The 21,018-nt window shown below is 37.6% G+C and overlaps 1 protein-coding gene across 4 annotated transcripts; it reads left to right on the forward strand.

Moving 5' to 3' along the window:
• The first annotated feature begins 4,337 nt into the window (after positions 1-4,337).
• csnk1g2a (casein kinase 1, gamma 2a) lies at positions 4,338-20,360 on the forward strand. Of its 4 annotated transcripts, none has more exons than XM_057334231.1 (12): positions 4,338-4,454; positions 6,891-7,666; positions 11,883-11,952; positions 14,220-14,368; positions 14,715-14,949; positions 16,052-16,137; positions 16,695-16,779; positions 17,069-17,217; positions 17,302-17,385; positions 18,019-18,120; positions 19,045-19,151; positions 19,505-20,360. In XM_057334231.1, the coding sequence occupies exons 2-12, from the start codon at positions 7,430-7,432 to the stop codon at positions 19,557-19,559; spliced, it is 1,359 nt and encodes a 452-aa protein (XP_057190214.1). In that variant the 5' UTR covers positions 4,338-4,454; positions 6,891-7,429; the 3' UTR covers positions 19,560-20,360. The 4 variants fall into 4 exon arrangements, with proteins under 4 accessions (XP_057190214.1, XP_057190215.1, XP_057190217.1 ...); XM_057334232.1 differs by having other exon boundaries at positions 17,072-17,217; XM_057334234.1 differs by lacking the exon at positions 18,019-18,120.
• The last annotated feature ends 658 nt before the right edge of the window (positions 20,361-21,018 follow it).

A 21,018-nucleotide genomic window follows, 5' to 3' on the forward strand; every position in this document is an offset into this window, starting at 1 on the left:
TAAAATAATTATTTAATAAACAAAATGTTATAACTTTAACCATTTCATTTCACTGCAGGCCTATTCATTACCATTCAGTATTACCAGGCCCATCTGGTGAAGGCATGATTTGCATTCTCACTTGTTAGAAGGTCAAGGTCTGTGTGACATCTGACATTTGATTTATAAACAACACTGAGCAGGTGGCTGACATTTACAAATTCGCCACAGGATGAAAGAATATCGAATTCTACATAAACCAAGCAAGAGAAGACATGGAGAACATCATTTATTTTATTACATCATTTTTCATAAGGTCATTTTAGCCCATGCGACATACATTTTTCAGTGCCGCAATTGTTGATCCAATGAGAAACACACCTGTCTTGAGCAATATGTACCATGTCAGCACTCGCTTCAAGACCCCTTGACAAAGACAGAGAAGAAACAGCACACACACCCATTTACTAACAAGTAGCTACCTTGATATACTTTCCAATGTCTGTAGATTTTAAATAGGCCTACCTTGTACTGGTGGAGGCATGAATGTTGGTAGGTTTCTACCTTTAGGTGTGATATAAACAGAGAAACAATGGTTAGGTTTTAATAACTATGAGGAAACAATATACTTTTTGAAAGCATGATTCTTTTTTTGTAATATTATACAAAACAGTCAAAAACGTACAACTTAACGTTGTGTTAAACAGGTCAGGGGTCGGGCATGTTTTATCCAAGTGTTTTGGGCACAAAACTGGACCTTTAGCACAAACATATTACATATATAACATATATAGCATAAAGGACATATTACAAATTAAAACATTAAAGGGGTCATATGACAAGGCTAAAACGAATATTATCATTTGTTTTAGATGTAATGCAATGTGTATACACAATTTAAGGTTCAAAAACGCTGTATTTTCCACATACCGTGCATGTTTGTATCTCCTCTTTTTTTTACAAAGCTCGTCGCTCTGAAAAGCGAGGTGTGCTATGATTGGCCAGTTAACCAGTGCGTAGTGATTGGTCGAATACTGCAAGCGTGTGACGGAAATGTAATCTTACCATATTTGGAACATCAGATTCCAAAGCAATTGTACTGACAGGTACTCCCACCTTACTTGCGTATACATTTAGGCAATCTTAGTCAAATCCACGAAGTGACATAGATTTGTGAGGGTGTGGTTACACGAGGCATTTCAGGCTGGTTTGAAGAATGTGCAAAGCATCCATATGGTTTGTGTTGACCCTCAACTGTGGATAAAATGAAATTGTAATTAATGAAATTAACCCCTACAAAAAACCTCCAATTTGTTTTTTTAGGTAAGCATATTCTAAACTGAGCTCATTGGCTGGGGTTTTGGATGGGTATATTTTGGAGGAGGATCTATGTGGAACACAGCCCTTTTAATTAATGAATCAATTAAACATTCTGGGTAATTTGCCTCTGAAAGCCCCCATTTGGAGTGCTACACATCACTATTACTTAAGTAAGTACCAAAGACAGGTTTGTAAACATACGAAACAGAGTGTTAGGGCTAAGTAAAGAATGTGAGAGGAGAATAATTACGATTAGGCCACAGACTCACAATGGCATAATTAGTAACTCCCATTTTTTTAGCTGGCAAGAGACTGACTGAGCTGTGTCATCTTAAAATCAGTCACGACTTTGCTCTTCAAAATGACTTTGACGTAACAAGTTGTCTGACAAATTACCCAGAATGCCTTACGAATCATTGGCAACATTAACATGAGAACATACAAAAATATATATAATATAAAATTGGCTTTTAAAAATATTTTCCATTTGATTTTCTCCTTTAGAATGGGTTTCAGTGTATCATATACCTTTACTAGTGAACACACACACCCAGAGCAGTGGGCAGCTATCACTGCAGCGCCCGGGGAACAAACGGGGGTTAGGTGCCTTGATCAGTCTCAAGGGCACGTCAGTCGCTATCTGCTGGCCCTGAGAATTGAACCGGTGACCTTCAAATTAGGAGTTATGAGGAGGAGCTTCACTCCTCAGTTGTGTCATAGTTCAGTGAAGTAGTTAATTTTACATTTTAAACTGTTCTGTATTAATAACTCAACATAACTGTTGGATTAACTTACTTTGTTTTTGTACAAACGAAAAGAAGAACCTAATTGACAAATCTGTTAAAAGGGCTGTGTTCTACCCAGATCCTCCTCCAAAATATACCCATCCAAAATCCCAGCCAATGGGCTCAGTTTCAGAATATGCTTACCTAAAAAACGAATTGGTTTTTTGTAGGGGTTGATATCATTAATTACAATTTCATTTTATCCACAGTTGAGGGTCAACACAAACCATATGGTTACTTTGCACATTCTTCAAACAGTAAAACAAAAGGAGGAGGTACAGTTTACTCCCATGACTGTAGATATGGGTTCAGTTGTGTACACAGTTGTTAATGTTTTAATTTGTAATTTGTTGTTTATCTTATATGTTATGTAAAACGTTTGTGCTAAAGGTCCAGTTTTGTGCCCAAAACACTTGGATAAAACAAGAGTGAATCTACAAAATTTCACAAACCATACAGTTGTCATCAGATTTTTGTTATGGAGTTAGCCTGCATTTATTTATTTAACAGATAGGCTATTTAATGTTGAGAAACTCACCTGATGGTGTGGAGGTATGATGCGTGGTATTAATCAAAGGGGATAATGTTGCATTTGCAGTGTGTATTCTGTTGAAACACCACAGTCTGAATCAAAATAAAGAGAAAACATCTTTCTTATGACAAGAAATAGCATTTAAACATGAAGAAAATACAGAACACCATATTAAAAAACACAGAATTGTCAATCATCATGTCATTAACATTTTCTATTAAAAAAACTACATTTTAAAGAACTGAGAATACCTTACCTTTCACTTGAACAAAGCTATAAGAAGGATTTAGATTAGTTCTGCAACGATACATTCCTGAATGATTCTTATTTGCACTGTGAACATGTACAAAGAGAGTCATACTATGATTTGAAGACTGTAGACTGTGTCCATCCTTAATCAACTGGTTTAATGGTCCACGGCAACTAAACTTGCATGTGATGGTAAAGGTTTGACCAGAGCATATATTTTGTTCGCCAGATCTGATTATTTTAGGAACACAGTCACATGAAAGAAAAATGTAGGCTACCATATAATATACATCTTTGACAAAACACTTAACTCACATTTAAACTTACATTTTAGCACAGATGGAATCAACACCAGCCAAATTAATGTTAAAATGCTCATGTTTAACGCGATTCAAGTATGAGCAGATAAGTGCCTGTGCAAGAAGGAACTCGCATGCGACGAACAATGGGAAATTACCCACACTGAGGCTTTTTATTTTATCAGTTCAAAAGAGATAGGCTCATTTGCCAAAAGACTCATCTAACTGATAAAACATCACATGTAAAAACATGCTTCAAAATCTATTCTTTTTAGATTGTTGTGAATTTTTCATGTATTTATATTACAGACTTATTAAATCACTATTTCATATAAAAAATATTGCCACCAGTTAAATATTTGTTAACAAATTCCAGTTAATTATAAACTTATATAAGATTCCAGTTAATTATATATAGCCTATAAAAATAAAGACCATTTCAAAGCCCCAATTCAGTTTTTCTGAATTTACTATAGGTATGTGTTAGGTAAAATGATCTCTTTTCTTCTTTCTGTGAACTACTAAAAATATTTCTCTCAAATTTTAAATAAAAATTCTATTTGCATTTATTTGCAGGAGATGAAAACTGGAGGAACAGGTCAAACTAACAAAAGATGCTCTGTATTTTTTCAGACCTCAAACACTGCAAAGAAAACAAGTTCATATTCACTTTTAAGCAATACAACAGTAATATCTGTACATGTATTTAGACAAAGTTTAAAAAAAAAATTGTTACAGTTTTCATGTGTCTTGTCATGCTGTCAGTCTGCATTGCTGTTGGATGATGTTTATGTGACTCCTATGTTCAGTATATATATATACTACTGTGTGTATTTGTATAGGCTACTGTATGTGTGTGTATACAGTCTGTGTTTCTAAACGATATCTCTATATAGTTTCTATCATGTGTCTTGTTATTAACTTATTTTAAATATTGTGTAAACCTAAATTTATAAGCACGTAAAGTACAAGCCCTTAAATATTGCCACAGTGCTCAACACCAGTTTTTCCATAATCAAATTCAGTTTCTCACGTAATTTTATGTTGAATGAAACTGCGCATTCTTTTTTCCGAAGAGCGCGGAATTTTACGACTCGCTATTCTTCAAATCGAACTGCGCAAATTTTGCAACTTAAGCTCAATGATATGATAGCTCGGCAACGGAGGAAACGTGCCAGCTGTACGGTGAGGCTTAAAGAGACATCAGCGAAGAGGGAGAAAAACTGAGAATGGCTTCAAGAAATACCGACAAAATGGGAACTGTCGTCGATTTGTAATACACAGATTTAGGTAAAAGTCTCTAATCTGTTGGTTAGTCTTTCTTTCCGAGCGATTATGTATTATTCAGTGTACGTAATTTATACCAATTTCGAGTGTTCGGGATTAAGGAGTTGCCCGGTTAATGGCTGGCTAGCTGTACCACTGGCATACAAAATCTATGGGGTTGCAAACAAATATAGCAGTGACATATGTGTTACGGCGTTATAGACAATAATAGACGTATTTTAGTTCCGTTGGTGTTATTTTTTAACTCGTTAACTCGGTAAAGCGCAGGCCACAGATCGTTAGCTTGTTTGGCTAGTTAGCGCGCTAGCCTGGTTTACTTATCTCTGTTGCTTAGCTCGCAACTCACTGGCTAACTTAACTGAAATTTGATTTTCAACATTAGATCTTTAACGGTTCAGGGTTCAGATTATTGTTACTTAGAAAATTTCTAATACGTTCATGTAATGTTCTTCTACAAGAGGTACACGATATGCTAAAGGTGTTGTGGAGTTTTTTAATAACACAAGTTTCGTTCTCATTTTTGGTGGCGAGCTAAACAATGCTAGTTGGCAGATATGCCCGTGTATTTTCTGCTAGCATTTAGATATGTTTGCGAAATGTTAATATAGAAGAATACAGGAATCATTCCCTCAGTCTTTACGATGTTTGGTCATATAAAACGTGCTGCTCTTCATAGAAGGAAGGCCACTGTAGAACAATCCTTTTATATCTGTTGGCAGTGCAAAAACAAATTAGTTTGTCTATGCTTGTAGCCGGGCCTGATCCGACAAGAAACGATCGATTGTAGTTTTAGCTGTATAGTTAATTGTATAGATTTTAATTACATATAGCCGTATATATCATGTATTGTACAGTATTTAGATGCAAATGGGTCCATTTTGTTACGGTCTTCTGGCTTGTGTTCGTGTTGGATGGTTATATAAAGTACTTGACACATTTTTTTTGTTTCACTTAATTGCGACAAAATCATAATTTTCAGTCATGTCATCTATTTCCGTATAATGGTTTATGGTATTTAATGTGGCATTCATTAGACAAGGATTGTATGTGGAGGCACTTGGAAATTTGCAAATCTCTGAAGGTTTTTAATTGAGGTAGAAATATTCCTTATGTTTCTACTTTTGAGTTTGTCAAGCATTTTGCCCTGATGTAGGTCTACCTGTAAGGTTTCATTACAAAGAGAGTTATGTACCCAAATTCAAGTATGAATTGATAAATTCAAGTATGTTCTTCTTAGTTTTGAAAAATAGGTATGTTTATGTAGATTAAGTCAGACAAGCAGACAATCTCTCATTAAGTAGTAATAGGGTTTCAAGTACTTACTATCTATTGCAATGGCAGTTGCTCATCTTATTATTATTGTTAGTTTCCTGGGCATGAATTATTTCACCTTAGTTTTTCATGGACTTTCTTTTGTTAACTAAACCAGCTCATGGTTGGCATCATAACTTCTGGGGAGGTGCCTCTCTGCTCTTACAACACAACAGAGGCTTTCAGTCCAAGATGACTCTGGCTCCTCTTCACACGACCTCAGGCCTCATCTCGAGCTCCTGAGGGATGTATTTTTAGATCTGGAAGTCAAAAATGCTAGATAACATTTCCTGTAGGGAGATGGTCTCCGATTTCATGTCCCTTGAACCTTCAATGTGATGCATTTACTTTCTGAAGGATTTTCATTCCGTTTTATTTGAGACCTAAAAAATGTTGTGTAAATTGTGTCTAAATAATAGGCCATGCATTTTGTTAATGAAAATAATTGTGTTAAAGGGAAGGTTCACCCAAAAATGAAAATTCTGTAATCATTTACTCACCCTCAAGTTGTTCCAAATCTGTATAAATTTCTTTGTTCTGATGAACACAGAGAAAGATATTTGGAAGAATGTTAGCCATTTTCATTTCTGGGACATCATTGACTCCATAGTAGGAAAAACAAAAGTGCCCCAGAACAGTTTGCTTTCCTAAATTCTTCAAAATTCTAATTTATTGTTCAACAGTACCAAAAACATATAATATTTATTTTCTACTATGGCAGTGAATGATGTCCCAGAACTGAAAATTGTTCAACAGAACAAAGAAATGTATACAGATTTGGAACAACTTGAGGGTGAGTAAATGATGACAGAATTTTCATTTTTGGGTGAACTATCCCTTTAACGGAACAGTTCAGCAATGGAAATTCTGGAAAACCATAGGCCATCCCAGGTATATATGACTTTCTTCAGCTAACACAAACTGCGTTATATTAAATAATAACCTGTCATTCCCTTCAAGTTTCAAAAAAGCACATGTACATCTGTTATAAAAGTAATCCATAAATGTCCAGTGGGTTAATGTCTTTTGAATCGAAACAATGGGTTTTTGTACAAAAAGTATAGATTTTTCAATTGTATACCTATAAGTAGTCTTTTTAGGGCTAATTGTACTTTCTCCCTGCCCTAGATATTACAAGGTGTGCTCCTGATGTGCTGCCCATTTCATCCCAACAGAAAGTCTGACATGCTCTGCGTTCGTATTTGGACACAAGTAATGTCTGACACGTCTCCTCAAAACCACCTGGATGAGGCTCTAAGGATGGAAAATGATGCCAGACAGCATCTCAACAACAGTAGCTAAGACTGCGTGAGAGGAAAGGTGCACGCATGTGTCCATGAACACATGTTATTGTGTCCATCTCCTGACAATAGTACTCCTCTGAAGTTGGATTTACGGAAGATTGCCGTAGGATGTCTTCGTCTTGAATCAAATATTAGCCTTGGATTGTCTGCTCTTGCCAGTAGTTCCCCGTCTATAGAAGCAGCTCATGTCTAGTTTAATATGCATGTGTAGAATTGTTTTGTGGATGAGCCATTCCTTCCACTCTTTTTCTCTCTAAATTCCACTCCTCCATCCCATTTCCCATACCCCTGTTGCTAGTTTTGGTGGCTCTGTGATTTTATGGCAGTGGAGTAATCGTGGAGAGGCCGGGGTATCACAAGCTTATGGATTTTGATAAGAGAGGAGGAGGTGGAAAAGGAGAAGTGGAAGAAGGAAAGAGAATGTCAAAGACTGGCGGGAGTAGGACTGGGCATGGGGGAGGCCGAAGCTCCGGGACCAACTCTGGGGTGCTTATGGTTGGCCCTAACTTCCGAGTGGGAAAAAAGATAGGCTGTGGAAATTTCGGTGAGCTACGTCTCGGGAAGAATCTTTACACTAATGAATATGTGGCCATTAAACTGGTAAGTGTCTCGAAAACATTTTTCTTGTATTATTGTATGAATGCATTTATTTTAGAATTCAAATTCATTGTTGAATACATGCAGATACGGGACATTTTTCAAACTAGGCAGGTGATAACCTGTGTGTGCAGGTAAACAATTGCAGGGGGAAGTTTGATTGTTATGCATTTCTTGTGTTCTCCCTTGTTAATAAAAAAATATTTGCACTTTGAAGTACTGTTACATTACGTGTGCCACAGACAGCTTGTACCTATTTTAGATCCATTCGCATTCTTTGTACCTTTGGGATGCCTGTAGCATCAGTCAGTGGAATGAAGCCCTGAAATACAAATGTCAAAAGTGCCACAGGGTCTTAATGTCTGTCAAACTTAGAAACAAACTTTCTTGTGCTTTATCGAATCAGAAGTTCGATAAACTATTCATCTTTTCTGGAGAGTTCTGGTTTTATCTCCATTGTCTCCCATGTACTATACAAAGAGTGTGCCTCATATACATGTGTAAAATCTTGTTAATTTTACATTACATAATTCTTTCCCTTGTGCTTTGTTACTGTGCAAGCCATACAAATGGAATTAAAAATGCCCAAATATTAATGTTTTATATGATTTGGTTTGAAGTCCATACATCCAAGTCCTTGGTAAAAGGTCATTTAGTGATTAAAAGAATATCCGGTAAGGCTACGTTTAGTTGCCACAAACATTCGATTTCATCTTTTGTATCTTGTCAAATGGCCAATATATATATGTTGTAAAATGTACAAAAAGAACTACAGATGTTCATTTTGAGAAATGAATGCTAATGTAAAGTAATGATCACTTTTATCTAGTGTAAAGCCTGTCTCACAATGATATTCTTAGTAGCTTGTATATTTGGTAGGGATGTAACGAGTCGCGTAGCTCACGATGCGATGCGATTCACGATACTGATCTCACTGTTTTTTTTCACGTTTTTTTACAAAATAAGTTGAGACGAATTAGAAATGAACAGCTGCCCTTTTATTATTTCTCAAATGCTGCACATTTCTTTGTAAAATAAAAATGTATTTTATGTCAAAAAAATAAATTGTAATTTAAAAAAATTCCTAATCAAATAAAAAATGAATAATACGAAAGTCTCTTTAATATAAACAAACTTAGACTTTGTATGTGCTTTTCCTAATTGGATGGATTTTTTTAAGAAATATCAACATTTCCACATTTACCAAGTTTGCAGTAAACAGCAGCCCCTGCTGTTCAAAACATGTATTGCATCTCATTTAACATCACAGCCGACTTGAATCGTCACATATTATAATCGATTTTCGACTGGCTCACGGTGAATTGTTACATCCCTAATATTTGATGAGAAGAGCTATGAAAAAACTATGACAGAATAATACAGTATGGGACACTGAACAAACATCTTTAAAGGTTTATTTTGTTTATTTCTTGTTTATTGTTTTATACTGTTGTATGAGGTAATAGGCTATTTCCTACCTGGGTTTTGAGGCCGGCTCGACAAACGCTGGGTTTTAATAGGCGTGCCGCATTGAAGACTTGGAAGTAAATGCCCACTGCTATGATTGGATAGCAGTTTGCGTAGTAAACTTAGTTGGAGCCTTCTGTGAATTTGGTTAGACACGTAACGTTGGGTTACACATTTTCCCTATTCGCACGGGATTAGTATTATCTGGGGACCTCATGTGATTTATAAATTACCTCCCCACATCTGTATTTCATGTGGCGCATTCGCACAGGATAAGTGAAGCCTGTGATTTTACTCAAAGTTACTGACTTATTTCCCGGATGTGATGGCAAGGCTTTGCGTATAGTTTGTATTAGAGCTGTAATCGGGCCTTAAAAGTTAGGCCCGACAGTGCCCGAGCCCGACAGAATTCGTCCCGAGCCCGACATGTACATTTTGATTGACAGCTTTTTAAAAGCCCGAACCCGTTTACAGCCCGACATTAGGCTATTCAAATGTGCGCACGCACACAGCTTTTGTCAAGAATGAGTCATTTATACATGTTTTAACATAATTTATTAACGACTAACGTAGGCCATAGGCCACTTGGAAGTTGGAACAAAGAAATAAAATAAGTCCTCTGTAACATCGTAACATATCACATATCCCACTGGCTCATTATTCTCATTATGCACATGGTCAAAACTTTTCCACACCTCAGACTTTGCTTTAGTTGCTGGTGCAACCAAAACGTAATCGCCAGAGGCAAGCCTCCGTTTCACCTCCTCAGCATCCATTTTCGCATCTTCGCATCACATAATCGGAACGCATCACATGACCGCTCATTTACCGCGCAAGCCAGAGCCCGGCCCGAGCCCGTGTAAAATGATAGAAATTAAGCCCAAACCCGACCGAAACCGTCGGGTTCGGGCAAAGATCTTCAGCTCTAGTTTGTATAGCCTATAGTTGTATGGTGTTTAATGATATTCGTACCTGTCAGCATTTGAGACTCGTGATTGTGAATCGGACAGAAGATCACCGCGATCTCGGGTCTCAAATGGTACGAGAGTTTCCATGATAAATAAACAAACAGGAGACTCCCAGTAACTTATGGATATGACCCAGCACCCAAAATAATACCAAAACACTTCAAAACAGCCTCCATTATTCGCAAACGGTGGATAAAACCTTATCCTTAAAACCTTAAAAATGATATATGAGCCCGCCAAATTACAGACATGGCTGATTCGCACGGGATTAAGATCACAGACAACCTCTGCAATTATTACAAATGACTAGATGTCCCCAGGTAATACCAATCCTGTGCTAATAGGGCTATCAGGGCATATCAAGCGATCTCTAACAAAGCAATAGTGAGGCATGGTACAAAAATGTTTTACTCACATAAGATTGCTGCGCCATTCCTATCGGATCCAATATTGACGGCACAGCACTGCTTTTTAATTTTAGTCTCTCCGCAAATCCAGCAACGACCTGTGCCTTGTTCACAAAGGAATCCGCGGGGAAGTGAATCGAACAAACGCTCAATGTTTTACCCACATGAGCGGGAACGTCTTTAAAAATAATCTTCAACCACACATTACTAATCAGGACTCGACATTAACGCTTGTCCGGGACAAGTGAATGTTTTGTATGGGCAAGAGAGAGAGAATTTTACTTGCCCGACCGGACAAAAAACAGTGCGACAAAAAAAAACAGTGCGACATATATGTAGAATAATAAGAATATGTGCATTAGACAGAGCTGCGTGTTTGTCGTGGTTGTGCTTGTTTGTGTGTGACAATAATCAATAGCGCACCGTACTGAGCCCATGCGGACACGGAATCATGTTATTTAAATGTCATCTGGCTGTTCTGCATGTCTGAGTGAATTGCGATCTTTAACGGCATGTTTATTGCTTGCTCGCTCTATCTGGTTCCGCGCAACTTATGTTACTTCAGTACTGTCATGCGTGAACCAGTGGGCGGGGCTAGAGAAGTAGTCCTTGATATTCTTCTGTGGAGGCGGTGTTCAACCTAGATAGGTGCATTCCAGGACCTGGCGTTCGCTGGGCCTGGTGTCAATAACAGTTGTAATTTCAGTAACAAGGGCGTTTTCAGTTCTGACGCTTGAATACGATTCCCTCTTATATAACAAAAGCACAGGTTAAAATTGATGTATTAATTCATCGCTCCTTTAAATAGATGATAAAACACTGGATTTAGCTTTTGTTTCTGCACTGACAAGCTGATTGAGGTACACATGTCTGCTCAATGGATAGATCACTCTGTACTCTGTTAAACACTAGAAAATCATTTTTGATTAAACAAAAGCTGCATGCAAACAATGTAACCCAATAACTCATGATAATAAAGAAGCGTTTATACCCCTATGTTATGAACTGAAAGAGTAGGCTAAACCTGTTGGGTGCTTCACTCCTAACTGCTGGAACCCTGTGGACTTTTTGCAATCCGTTTGTTTTGATTTATTTATTTGGCTCTTCTGTTCTGCCCCCTGTTCAGCAAGTCTTTTCTCCACATGCTTAGAGCTGCTGGTGCCACAGATGACTCATCAGTGGCTGCTACGCACGCACACACACAGACACGCAAAAACCTTGTATTGGTCACTTTGGGGTGTAATTACCTGTATTATAACCTGTAATAAGTGAACTGTAGTATATGTAACATGTATAAGTTTGTGCCAGTGTTGGCTTAAGTTTTTATTGTTATAAAGTGTTAGTAACTCTCATGTTTTCGTCTTTTTTTACTTGTAGGAGCCAATCAAATCCAGAGCACCTCAGCTTCATCTTGAGTATAGGTTTTACAAACAGTTGGGGAACTCAGGTATGGACTACACCCTTGGTATTTCTGCACATTTAGACATCTTTGGTTCATAGTTTCTTCTTATCCTTTTTAAGCTGCTGTTCTGTCCACATCCTATTTACAACCATGAGTTGCTTTTAGCTCCTACTGTCCACATCCTCCCTTCAGTAGAGAGAAAGAATTAAATCAGAGCAAGCTATAGTTCCTGTGGATCGATGCTCTACTTGCTGTGCCCTTCTCACACAACTTTTGAGTAAACTGGTTAGCACAGAAAGAGGTTGAAATATAGCCAGGTTTTTTGTTTTCATCAGTTAATTGAATTTACTTTCAAATACAATTTATATGAATTAATCAAGGTTTTAAATGAACAGACATCATGTGATTATTACAGCAGGGGTTTCCTGCATCGAATATTAAACAGCGGCTACCCAGGCTTAATTTTGGACCACCGAAGACGAGCTTTATTATTTTAGGGGTTCTTTTTTGTGGAGGTTGTGGGAGAAGCAAAGACAGCCAAGCGTGCACTCCCTTTTCTGCCTTTTCTCTCATCTCTGTTCTTCAATACACAGCAACAGTTCGAAAGACTGAAAAAATGGCACTTAGAAAAAGTGGACCTTAATCATAGTTTCATGTGATAGATGTTTTTTTTTTTTACAGCAACACTGTTTCTCTCAATGAAGCACAGAACAGAGGATGTGACTGTGCTGTTTTTAGGAAGACTTCGCCTAAATTGTCTAAATTATTGACAGATTGTGTAGAAAAATCAAGTTAAAAACAAAAATTCAATAGTAGAAGCTAAGCTATAGCTATATTTTGTCTATAGTAGACAGAAAATAAGTGGTAACTAGGGCTGTCACAATTATGACTATGGCTGACGATTAATTGTCTAATAAATCATTGCGATTATGACGATTAATTGTCTGTTTTAGAGCTTTGACTTTTAATTCTCACACATTTTTTATTCAGCTTTGAAACGACCATATTGTTCTGAATATAAAGACTATGTTCTTTTCTTGGAAATACATCGGAAAAAATTGGGTCATCATACTTAAGGTTTAGGCTTTTACCTGTCAATAATACAACCGCCAAATACTTGTACATTAAGTAAATTGATCAGGTGTGAATTGAAGCCTCCATTAAAATGCTCTGTCATAGAAAAGCTTCTAGTCTGTTTATTTCTCACTTGCAAGACTACAAAAGTTTACTTCTATGTTAATGAGATTTTGGTAGACTGGTTTTCACACTGAAATAATATTAAATTGTACTGCAGGTTATTGTATATGCTTTAGTTTTTTTTAAGTGATTGTGTTGTGGTGGTACATTTTACAAGTATTACCATGCTTTAGTTACAATATATACAATAAAATATGCAGATGCGCTACAGCTTCCCCTAGTGTCTTCTATAGAGATGTGCAATAATTGCGATGATCTGAAACCATGGCGATGAATAATCGCGATGAGGCGATTATTTAATAATCGTGACAGCCCTAGTGGTAACAAGTGGACTAAAATTAAGATCTTAATTGTTCCATATAAGAGTGATGATAAATATGAATAGCAATACATTTTAAACAAGTGAATTTATTTTACATTTACCTCATGTTATTAACTTCCTGTGTAGTGCACTTGGAATAAAACATTCTTAAACCAGATATTTTCTCAAGTTTCTAATAAAAAAAGAATGTTGTGTGACGTTAAGTTGTCCAGTATAATATCTTACTGCTGTTAAATCACATGGGATCTTTTTTCCTGCATTAAGGCCTTTTTACAATGATTTTACAAGGAGAGCTTGAGGAAAAACAAAACACTGTACAGTTCTTTTATGTACACTTGTTCTTTTCTGCGTCAGAATCTATTTATGTGCTTTTTCGAGGGTGTTGTTTGTACTGTGTGTATTTGCTCTGAAAATGCAAAACACACAATTTTGATGAGACGAATTCTCCAACACTGTTTTCATACCTTTTGGGAAGACAGACACAGATAGTGATTTTGTTTTGCCTCAAATTTCCCCTTATTTTGAAAGTGGAATATACATGCATGATGCAAACGTAGGGAAATACACACATAAATTCATGTTTACCTAATGTCATTGACAGTTTTTACCCAAAATACTCTGTACAGGAAACAGAACAGTGAAGATGAATGTGCACTTTCTTTTCCTTTTAAATAATCTTATGTACTCTTATGAAAAGGTTTAGTTTGTTTGTACTGTAATGCATTTTCTGTTTGTTGACTGTAGTGTGGATCTGGTTTCTAACAGCTTTTTTTGTTGTTGTTGTTGTTGGCAGAGGGTGTACCTCAGGTCTACTACTTTGGGCCTTGTGGGAAGTACAATGCCATGGTGCTGGAATTGCTTGGCCCAAGTCTAGAAGACCTGTTTGACCTCTGCGATCGAACCTTTTCTCTCAAGACGGTCCTCATGATTGCAATTCAGCTGGTCAGTGTAACTGCTTGCACGAGTGACGAGATAAAGATGTTAAAGTTAAAAAAAGATGAACGATACACGCCTGACAGTTCACAGTTAGCAATAAATTTGAACAGCTGCTAGATATGTTTTTGTTGGCCCTGTTGGTGGGAAAATGTGAGCCAGTAACACATATTCACATTTTTGTATTAAATGCTTGGTTTTTTTTGTCAGTTAAGGCTGACACTTTGAAGGAGCGCTACCAGAAAATTGGAGATACCAAACGGGCAACTCCTATAGAAGTGCTCCGTATGAAAATGGAATGTGATCTGTGACCATGTGATGGACCGTTCCTAAGTGTCTTGTTTTTGTGTTGTAGATTACACGGATGGAATTTGTACACACAAGAAGTCTGATCTACAGGGATGTTAAGCCTGAAAACTTCTTAGTGGGCCGGCCGGGGACCAAAAGGCAACATACAATCCACATCATCGACTTTGGGCTTGCTAAAGAATACATCGACCCCGAGACCAAAAAACATATCCCTTACAGGGAGCACAAGAGCTTAACAGGGACAGCCCGATACATGAGCATCAACACACACCTGGGAAAGGGTAAGAAAAGATTTACTATGGTCTACTGCAAAATTCACTTGTACGTGGTGTTTAAATATAAATGCATGTTTGCTGTTTGTGCAGAGAACCACTCTATAATAGTAAAACTCCTTTTAAACAACGGCAATGATCAGAAACACAACTCAAAACAAGATATGAATGTTCTGTTTTTGACTGTAACACTGAACTTAAAGGGGGTTGCACACTGGAAACAGTGTACATTTTTTATGCATGAGCTCAGGTTCAGAGCTTACTCCCGATTCAATGTGGGCCAGCTTTAACATAATATTTTATTTAGTTTTTTATTGAACAATAGGTGGTGTTTAAATATTAATCCATAAAGATAAACCACGCTGTAAACCACAAGAGGCCTAAAGCATTTCTTAAACTTAGATTATGGTTCTATGTATTCAGCCGTGTTTTAGCACAATTCGTATGTCCTAGGGTGTCATAGTGACTCATAAACGATGTGGGGCATCGGGACACAAGAATCTTTTGTTTCTTCCCACACTGCATCTGCAACGCTTCACAATGTTGTGACAGAAAGTTGTGATTCCTCAAGGGCTACCACTACAGAGTGATAAAAGATAAACACTGGTAAATGACAGCAGAGGCGCTTAGCATTAAGCTAGTAAATCATTCAGCCTGACGATGCGATAGCCAGTACAAAACATATCACTTTGTTGGATGTTGTTTTTTTACACTCTTGTTGTTGTTGTAGAATTCACTCGCTAGGTTTGCCTTCTCAATGATATCACATACGTTGTAAAAGACAATGCTATTACTCGTATTACTCGCATAGGCTGACATTGTTTCTTGTCCATAGCGTGACGAGTCTAAATCACATAATCTGACAGTGACTTTCGTAACAGAAAAAATGTGTAATCTGAACCGGGCATTATTCAGTGACGCACATCTGCACATTTAGCCATAAAACATAGATCTTAACACTCTAGTAGGACGCAGGCACACATTGGTTAAAGGCTTTGTATGCTACACGTATAAAATGCAATGGAAATATTTTCATTTTGTACCATATGGCCAAAGACATTTTTCGGTGTATTTTGCTTCGGTTTCATTTTTTAATTCTTATTACTTACAGAACAAAGCAGACGGGATGATTTGGAGGCACTCGGTCACATGTTTATGTACTTCCTGCGAGGCAGTCTACCCTGGCAAGGCCTAAAGGTATCACAGTGGCCGGAGTGCAAAAAACTTTGCTTAGTTTTGAAAACGACTTGTGCATAGAACATCATTATAGAAAAACAAGGTTCAGTTTAGCTTATCAGTTTAAATCTGTTTTTTCTACCTAAAAACCACAAATTAGGCAAAGTGCAAATCTGGTGTTAGAATTTCCGCTCCATTCAGTTCTCACACTGCACAGGGTTTTGATGGTGTCTTGCTGTTGTTAGTCTTATCTCACTTAGCTCTGAAACAAGCCTCACTGTCAGTTGCTATCATGGAAAGTCTGCAGAATACCCAGTAGCTGTGGAGACTAGATAGGTTGACCTATTTAGAAGACCAAAAATGTCTCAAAATGTGTTTACAACTTTTTGTTGATAACTTTGAAGACAAAGATAGAAAATAATGAATGATACATGCCTGATAGGGCACAGTTGGTAATAAATTTGAACAGCTGCTAGATACGTTTTTGTTGGCCCTGTTGGTGGGAAAATGTGAGCCAGTAACACATATTCACATTTTTTTCATTAAATCTATTAAATGCTTGTTTTTTGTCTGTTAAGGCTGACACTTTGAAGGAGCGCTACCAGAAAATCGGAGATACCAAAAGGGCAACTCCTATAGAAGTGCTCTGTGAGAGTTTCCCAGGTAAACATGTTGTTTGTTTTCAAAAGGTCAGATACATTTTCTCTTAAAGGTGGATTACAGAACAAGATTTGTGTTTTGCTTTGTTTTCACGATGGGGTAAATCTGTGGTAGTTAAATGAGCAATTGTAGTTGATGGATTTTATAGGGAAACCTGTTGTCCATGCTAATGCTCTTGGCACATTTTTTGCGTCAGCCAGCTACTATTCAATTTATTCCGTTTTATTTTAAGTCGTGTAATGTAATTCAGCTCTCGTTGCATGAGTAGACTCTTAACTTTGACCTCTTGCAGAAGAAATGGCCACCTACCTGCGTTATGTGCGGAGACTGGATTTCTTCGAAAAACCGGATTACGACTACTTGAGAAAACTCTTTACAGACCTCTTTGACAGAAATGGCTATGTCTTTGACTACGAATATGATTGGGTCGGCAAGCCACTAGTAAGTCTTACTCGGATGTCGCATCAAACTGATGTGTGATGTACCAAGTTACATGCGTGTTAAACCTTTTTCATGTGTATACAGCCGACTCCAATAGGACCCATGCCTAGTGACACACCTCTGCAGCCCAGCAGTAGAGACAAAGCACAACCACAGACCAAAAACCAAGTAAGAGCACACACCCTCATATATAACAGACACTACACCCTTATGCTGTAAAAATCAATGTTGATGTTCTGTATTACTGTATTATGCCGCTTTGAAGGCTATGATCAATGGAGATATTTTTGTCTTGTCTCATGGAATGCTGAGCGTTTCATTTAAAACAAACATTTAATTAAACAAAATTGTTACTTTTTGGGGGATTTTTTTAATGCATTATACTTTTGTTGTACTCATGATTCTTGATCCATGTAAGCAACTTGGGTTACTTTTAAGCTGCTTTTATTTCCAACAAACTCGACGCCTCGAGCTCTAAATGCTGAATTTGACTATTTTGGATGGCAGTGTTTCATGTTTCTTGAAACAGGTCTACCTCAGATAACAATTCTTAAAACAATTGACCAGCGCTGTTGCTGAACGATGAGAACTTAGCTCCCTTCTTCATCGCTGCATGCCATGTGCTCTCTTTTTTCACTCACACTTTTTTCCACCTCTGTTAGCTAGTGTAGTCTGCTTGTGCATGGAAGATGTTCCTCTTTAAACTCGTTCTGTTCTTTTTTCTTTACACCCTCACCTCCTTTCAAACACATCTCTAATGCCCTTTGACATCCTCCCCCCTCCCTACTGCTGTCATGCCAGTCGCCAGAACCCAAAGGAAGTGAGTCCCAGCCCACTCCCATGACCAACAGGGAGCTCCTGGGGTCGCACCTCACGGCTGATAGGCTGGGGGGCTCTGTCCAGGTACTGGGTGTTTGCGCAGTACTGCATGGTGTTAGTGTCAAACTCTTCTCTCTGTTCTCTTTCTGTTCTTCCCGTTTTCTCGAGACACCTCTGTTCATTTACTGGCTGTGAGCATCTAGTAGTCTTTTCCTCTTGTCGCTTCCTTATGTAAAGCACTCATTGCACTTGCACGTTCCTGATGGTTAGGTGGTGACATCAGTGTAAGAAACTGCCTATACTGTATACAGTTAAGCAAAACTAAGTGTTGACATTTGCCCTGTGTGTGTGCATTTTTTGTGTACGTTTTTATTTATTCTACGTGTAAAAATAGAATTCACATTATTTATTGGGTTAAACTTGCTCGGTTTAAGTTTAGTTTTTACCTAACTTTTCCTGTTTTGGCTAACTAGACCCGTTTCCCTTTTTCTTCCTAACTTACCATGATTGGTACTAAACAACTTGATTATGACCATTTTCAGACATTCAAAAACAGTGGCCCCAAAAAAGCATTTGGGCCCTTATGTCACGCACAAATGATGTCATTGCACAAGACAAGAATGCATCAGACCAAGTGGCATTTGGAATCAAACGATTGCAAGGCTTTTCTCAGAACTAACTTTGCCTTTCTGAACTACTGTCGGACAGGTCATTTTAGGGGATGAATAAGTCCCTCTAGATTTCACACAGGTGTCATAGTTCAGCTCAACTGGAGACATGTTCTACTAACAGCTGACCATATGACCATTTCCTTTTGGATATTCATTTTGAATAGTGTGTCCATTGTTTTATAATTTAAACCTTAACAAATTTGGAATGTTAAGAGATTTTTACTTGTGCCATCTTTTTAATAAATGTCACTTGGTTTAATTTATTTGATGCAATGACTTGTGTACGTTTTACAAGTGTGGTTTGCCAATCAATTATTTTTATACATTTTGTCTTCAGGTTATGAGCTCGACAAATGGAGAAGTGAATACAGACGATCCCACGGCGGGACACTCCAATGCTCCCATTACTGCCCCTGCTGAGGTGGAGGTGGCCGATGATACAAAGTAAGGCTGTATTCTAAAGCGATTCTTAAATCCCTTACAGTATTTCAGTTTAGCTAGAGCATTTATGTTTGTATTTCTTACACCTGTTATGCCCGTTTTACACATACTCTGTTTGCAGTGTGTACGTTTTCCCATGCTAACATTTGCACATGATAAATGCCAAGTTTTGTGTGGAAATGACCTTATTTTGCTGTATGAACTTAGCAGTTGTGTGTGGGAAGGGGCTTCTAGGGGTGCCAAAATTATTATTGTGTTTTGATTGATCAGAGTTTGTATTAATAACTGTGATGGGATGTTAATACCAGATTTAAAAACAAAAACAACAAGGCTCTTAACTTCTGTGTTTGTTTCAGATGCTGTTGTTTCTTCAAGAGGAGGAAGAGGAAAGCACTCCAGCGGCATAAGTAGGGAGGAACGTCTTGGACACATTAAGAGTCAATGGCGCGTCTACAGAAAATATAAAGCAAAGGACTTGCAGATGAAATGTGGAGTACCCTGTCCTCTGTCTCTGCTCTGAGTGTTCTGCTTCATCTCAGACCAGAAACTACTCACTGCCTCAGTTTTGGCATCCGCTCGGAGAGGACACGCCTCAATACTCGGGGCTCTGATACTCTTTGTAAGGAAACAATTCAGTGGAACAAATAAATATATTTGTACAATGTGGGACACCAGAAATCTTAGAGACTTTAATGGTCAGAAAATAAGATATATGTTATGTGACTTAAACCCAGATGATCTGTTTAAACGTGTATTTTAGATGACATGCAAAACCATTATTTGAAAACTAAAAGGCAACCATAAACCCACATACACACAAACATCTGTTCACTTCGACACTGGCTGGATGAGTGAGTGATGTACTTCATGGTGTTGTTTTATGGGATCAAAATAAGTGGGGAAAGACTGCTGACTGATGGATGCAGAAATATACACCAGAATCGAACTTATGTAAATTTTCTCTTTCCTTTTTTTGTAATTTAAAACAAAGTTGTTTTCGAGATATGTTTTCCTTGAGTTGAACAGTTTTACTTGTCGTGTAATGTCTTTTTTTAACCGCTTTTAGTTTTTTTAAACTTTCTCTTTGGTTCCTGTTAGTGTGGATGATGTTGTAGGACAGTGGCTGGTCTCAGGTACTGTGGGAGATTGAGAGACATTGGGTCTCTCCTCTGTGAATTGCACTTTTGGGAATAAAAGAAAAAACGTTTGCCATTTCCAGCATCGAAATGACCAGAAAGCAACAGAAATACAGGTAGCTATTGGGATCATTTATGCAGTAGGCTGGTCTCTCCCAAAGGGGCAAAGCAATGCTCTCAGTGACAATGTCCGGTGCATTTTATTTTTTCGACATTAAAGTATCCAAGAATAATAGTTTGTGCCTTTCTGCGTAAAACATTTAACACAAATGAATCCCTCTCTAGTCAGGTGAGGTGTCCATAGCCCCAATCAGATTATTCCTTACTGTATGGCATTTCTCAGACTTCTTTTAATTGTGAAGTGTATCATAGCAACACTCCAAGTCTTGAGTTTATACTCTGTAACAGAGGTTGCCTATCAGAGTTAGGATGTGTATTGATTTAAATACCTATTAAATGTTGCTTTTCTTCTTATGCATCAAAAGATGTTGCATGTTGTGTATATGCACGTTGAGTGTGTTGAAGTTGTGGCGCAGTTTAAATTTTTGAAGGCTTAACAGTGCATTTAATATTGTGAGACGTTACTTACAAAACAGGGTCAGTTACAATGTATCACCACAATGTGGCGCCATAGAACAGATCTACAACGCATCAATTGTTTTAAACACCTTTGGTAATGCATCACTGAACATTTCAAGAGTGGCATAAAAACGGGTGGCACGCTGGCTTTAACT

This window comes from Triplophysa rosa, linkage group LG5 (genome assembly GCF_024868665.1).
Source record: "Triplophysa rosa linkage group LG5, Trosa_1v2, whole genome shotgun sequence".
Classification (NCBI taxonomy): domain Eukaryota; kingdom Metazoa; phylum Chordata; class Actinopteri; order Cypriniformes; family Nemacheilidae; genus Triplophysa; species Triplophysa rosa.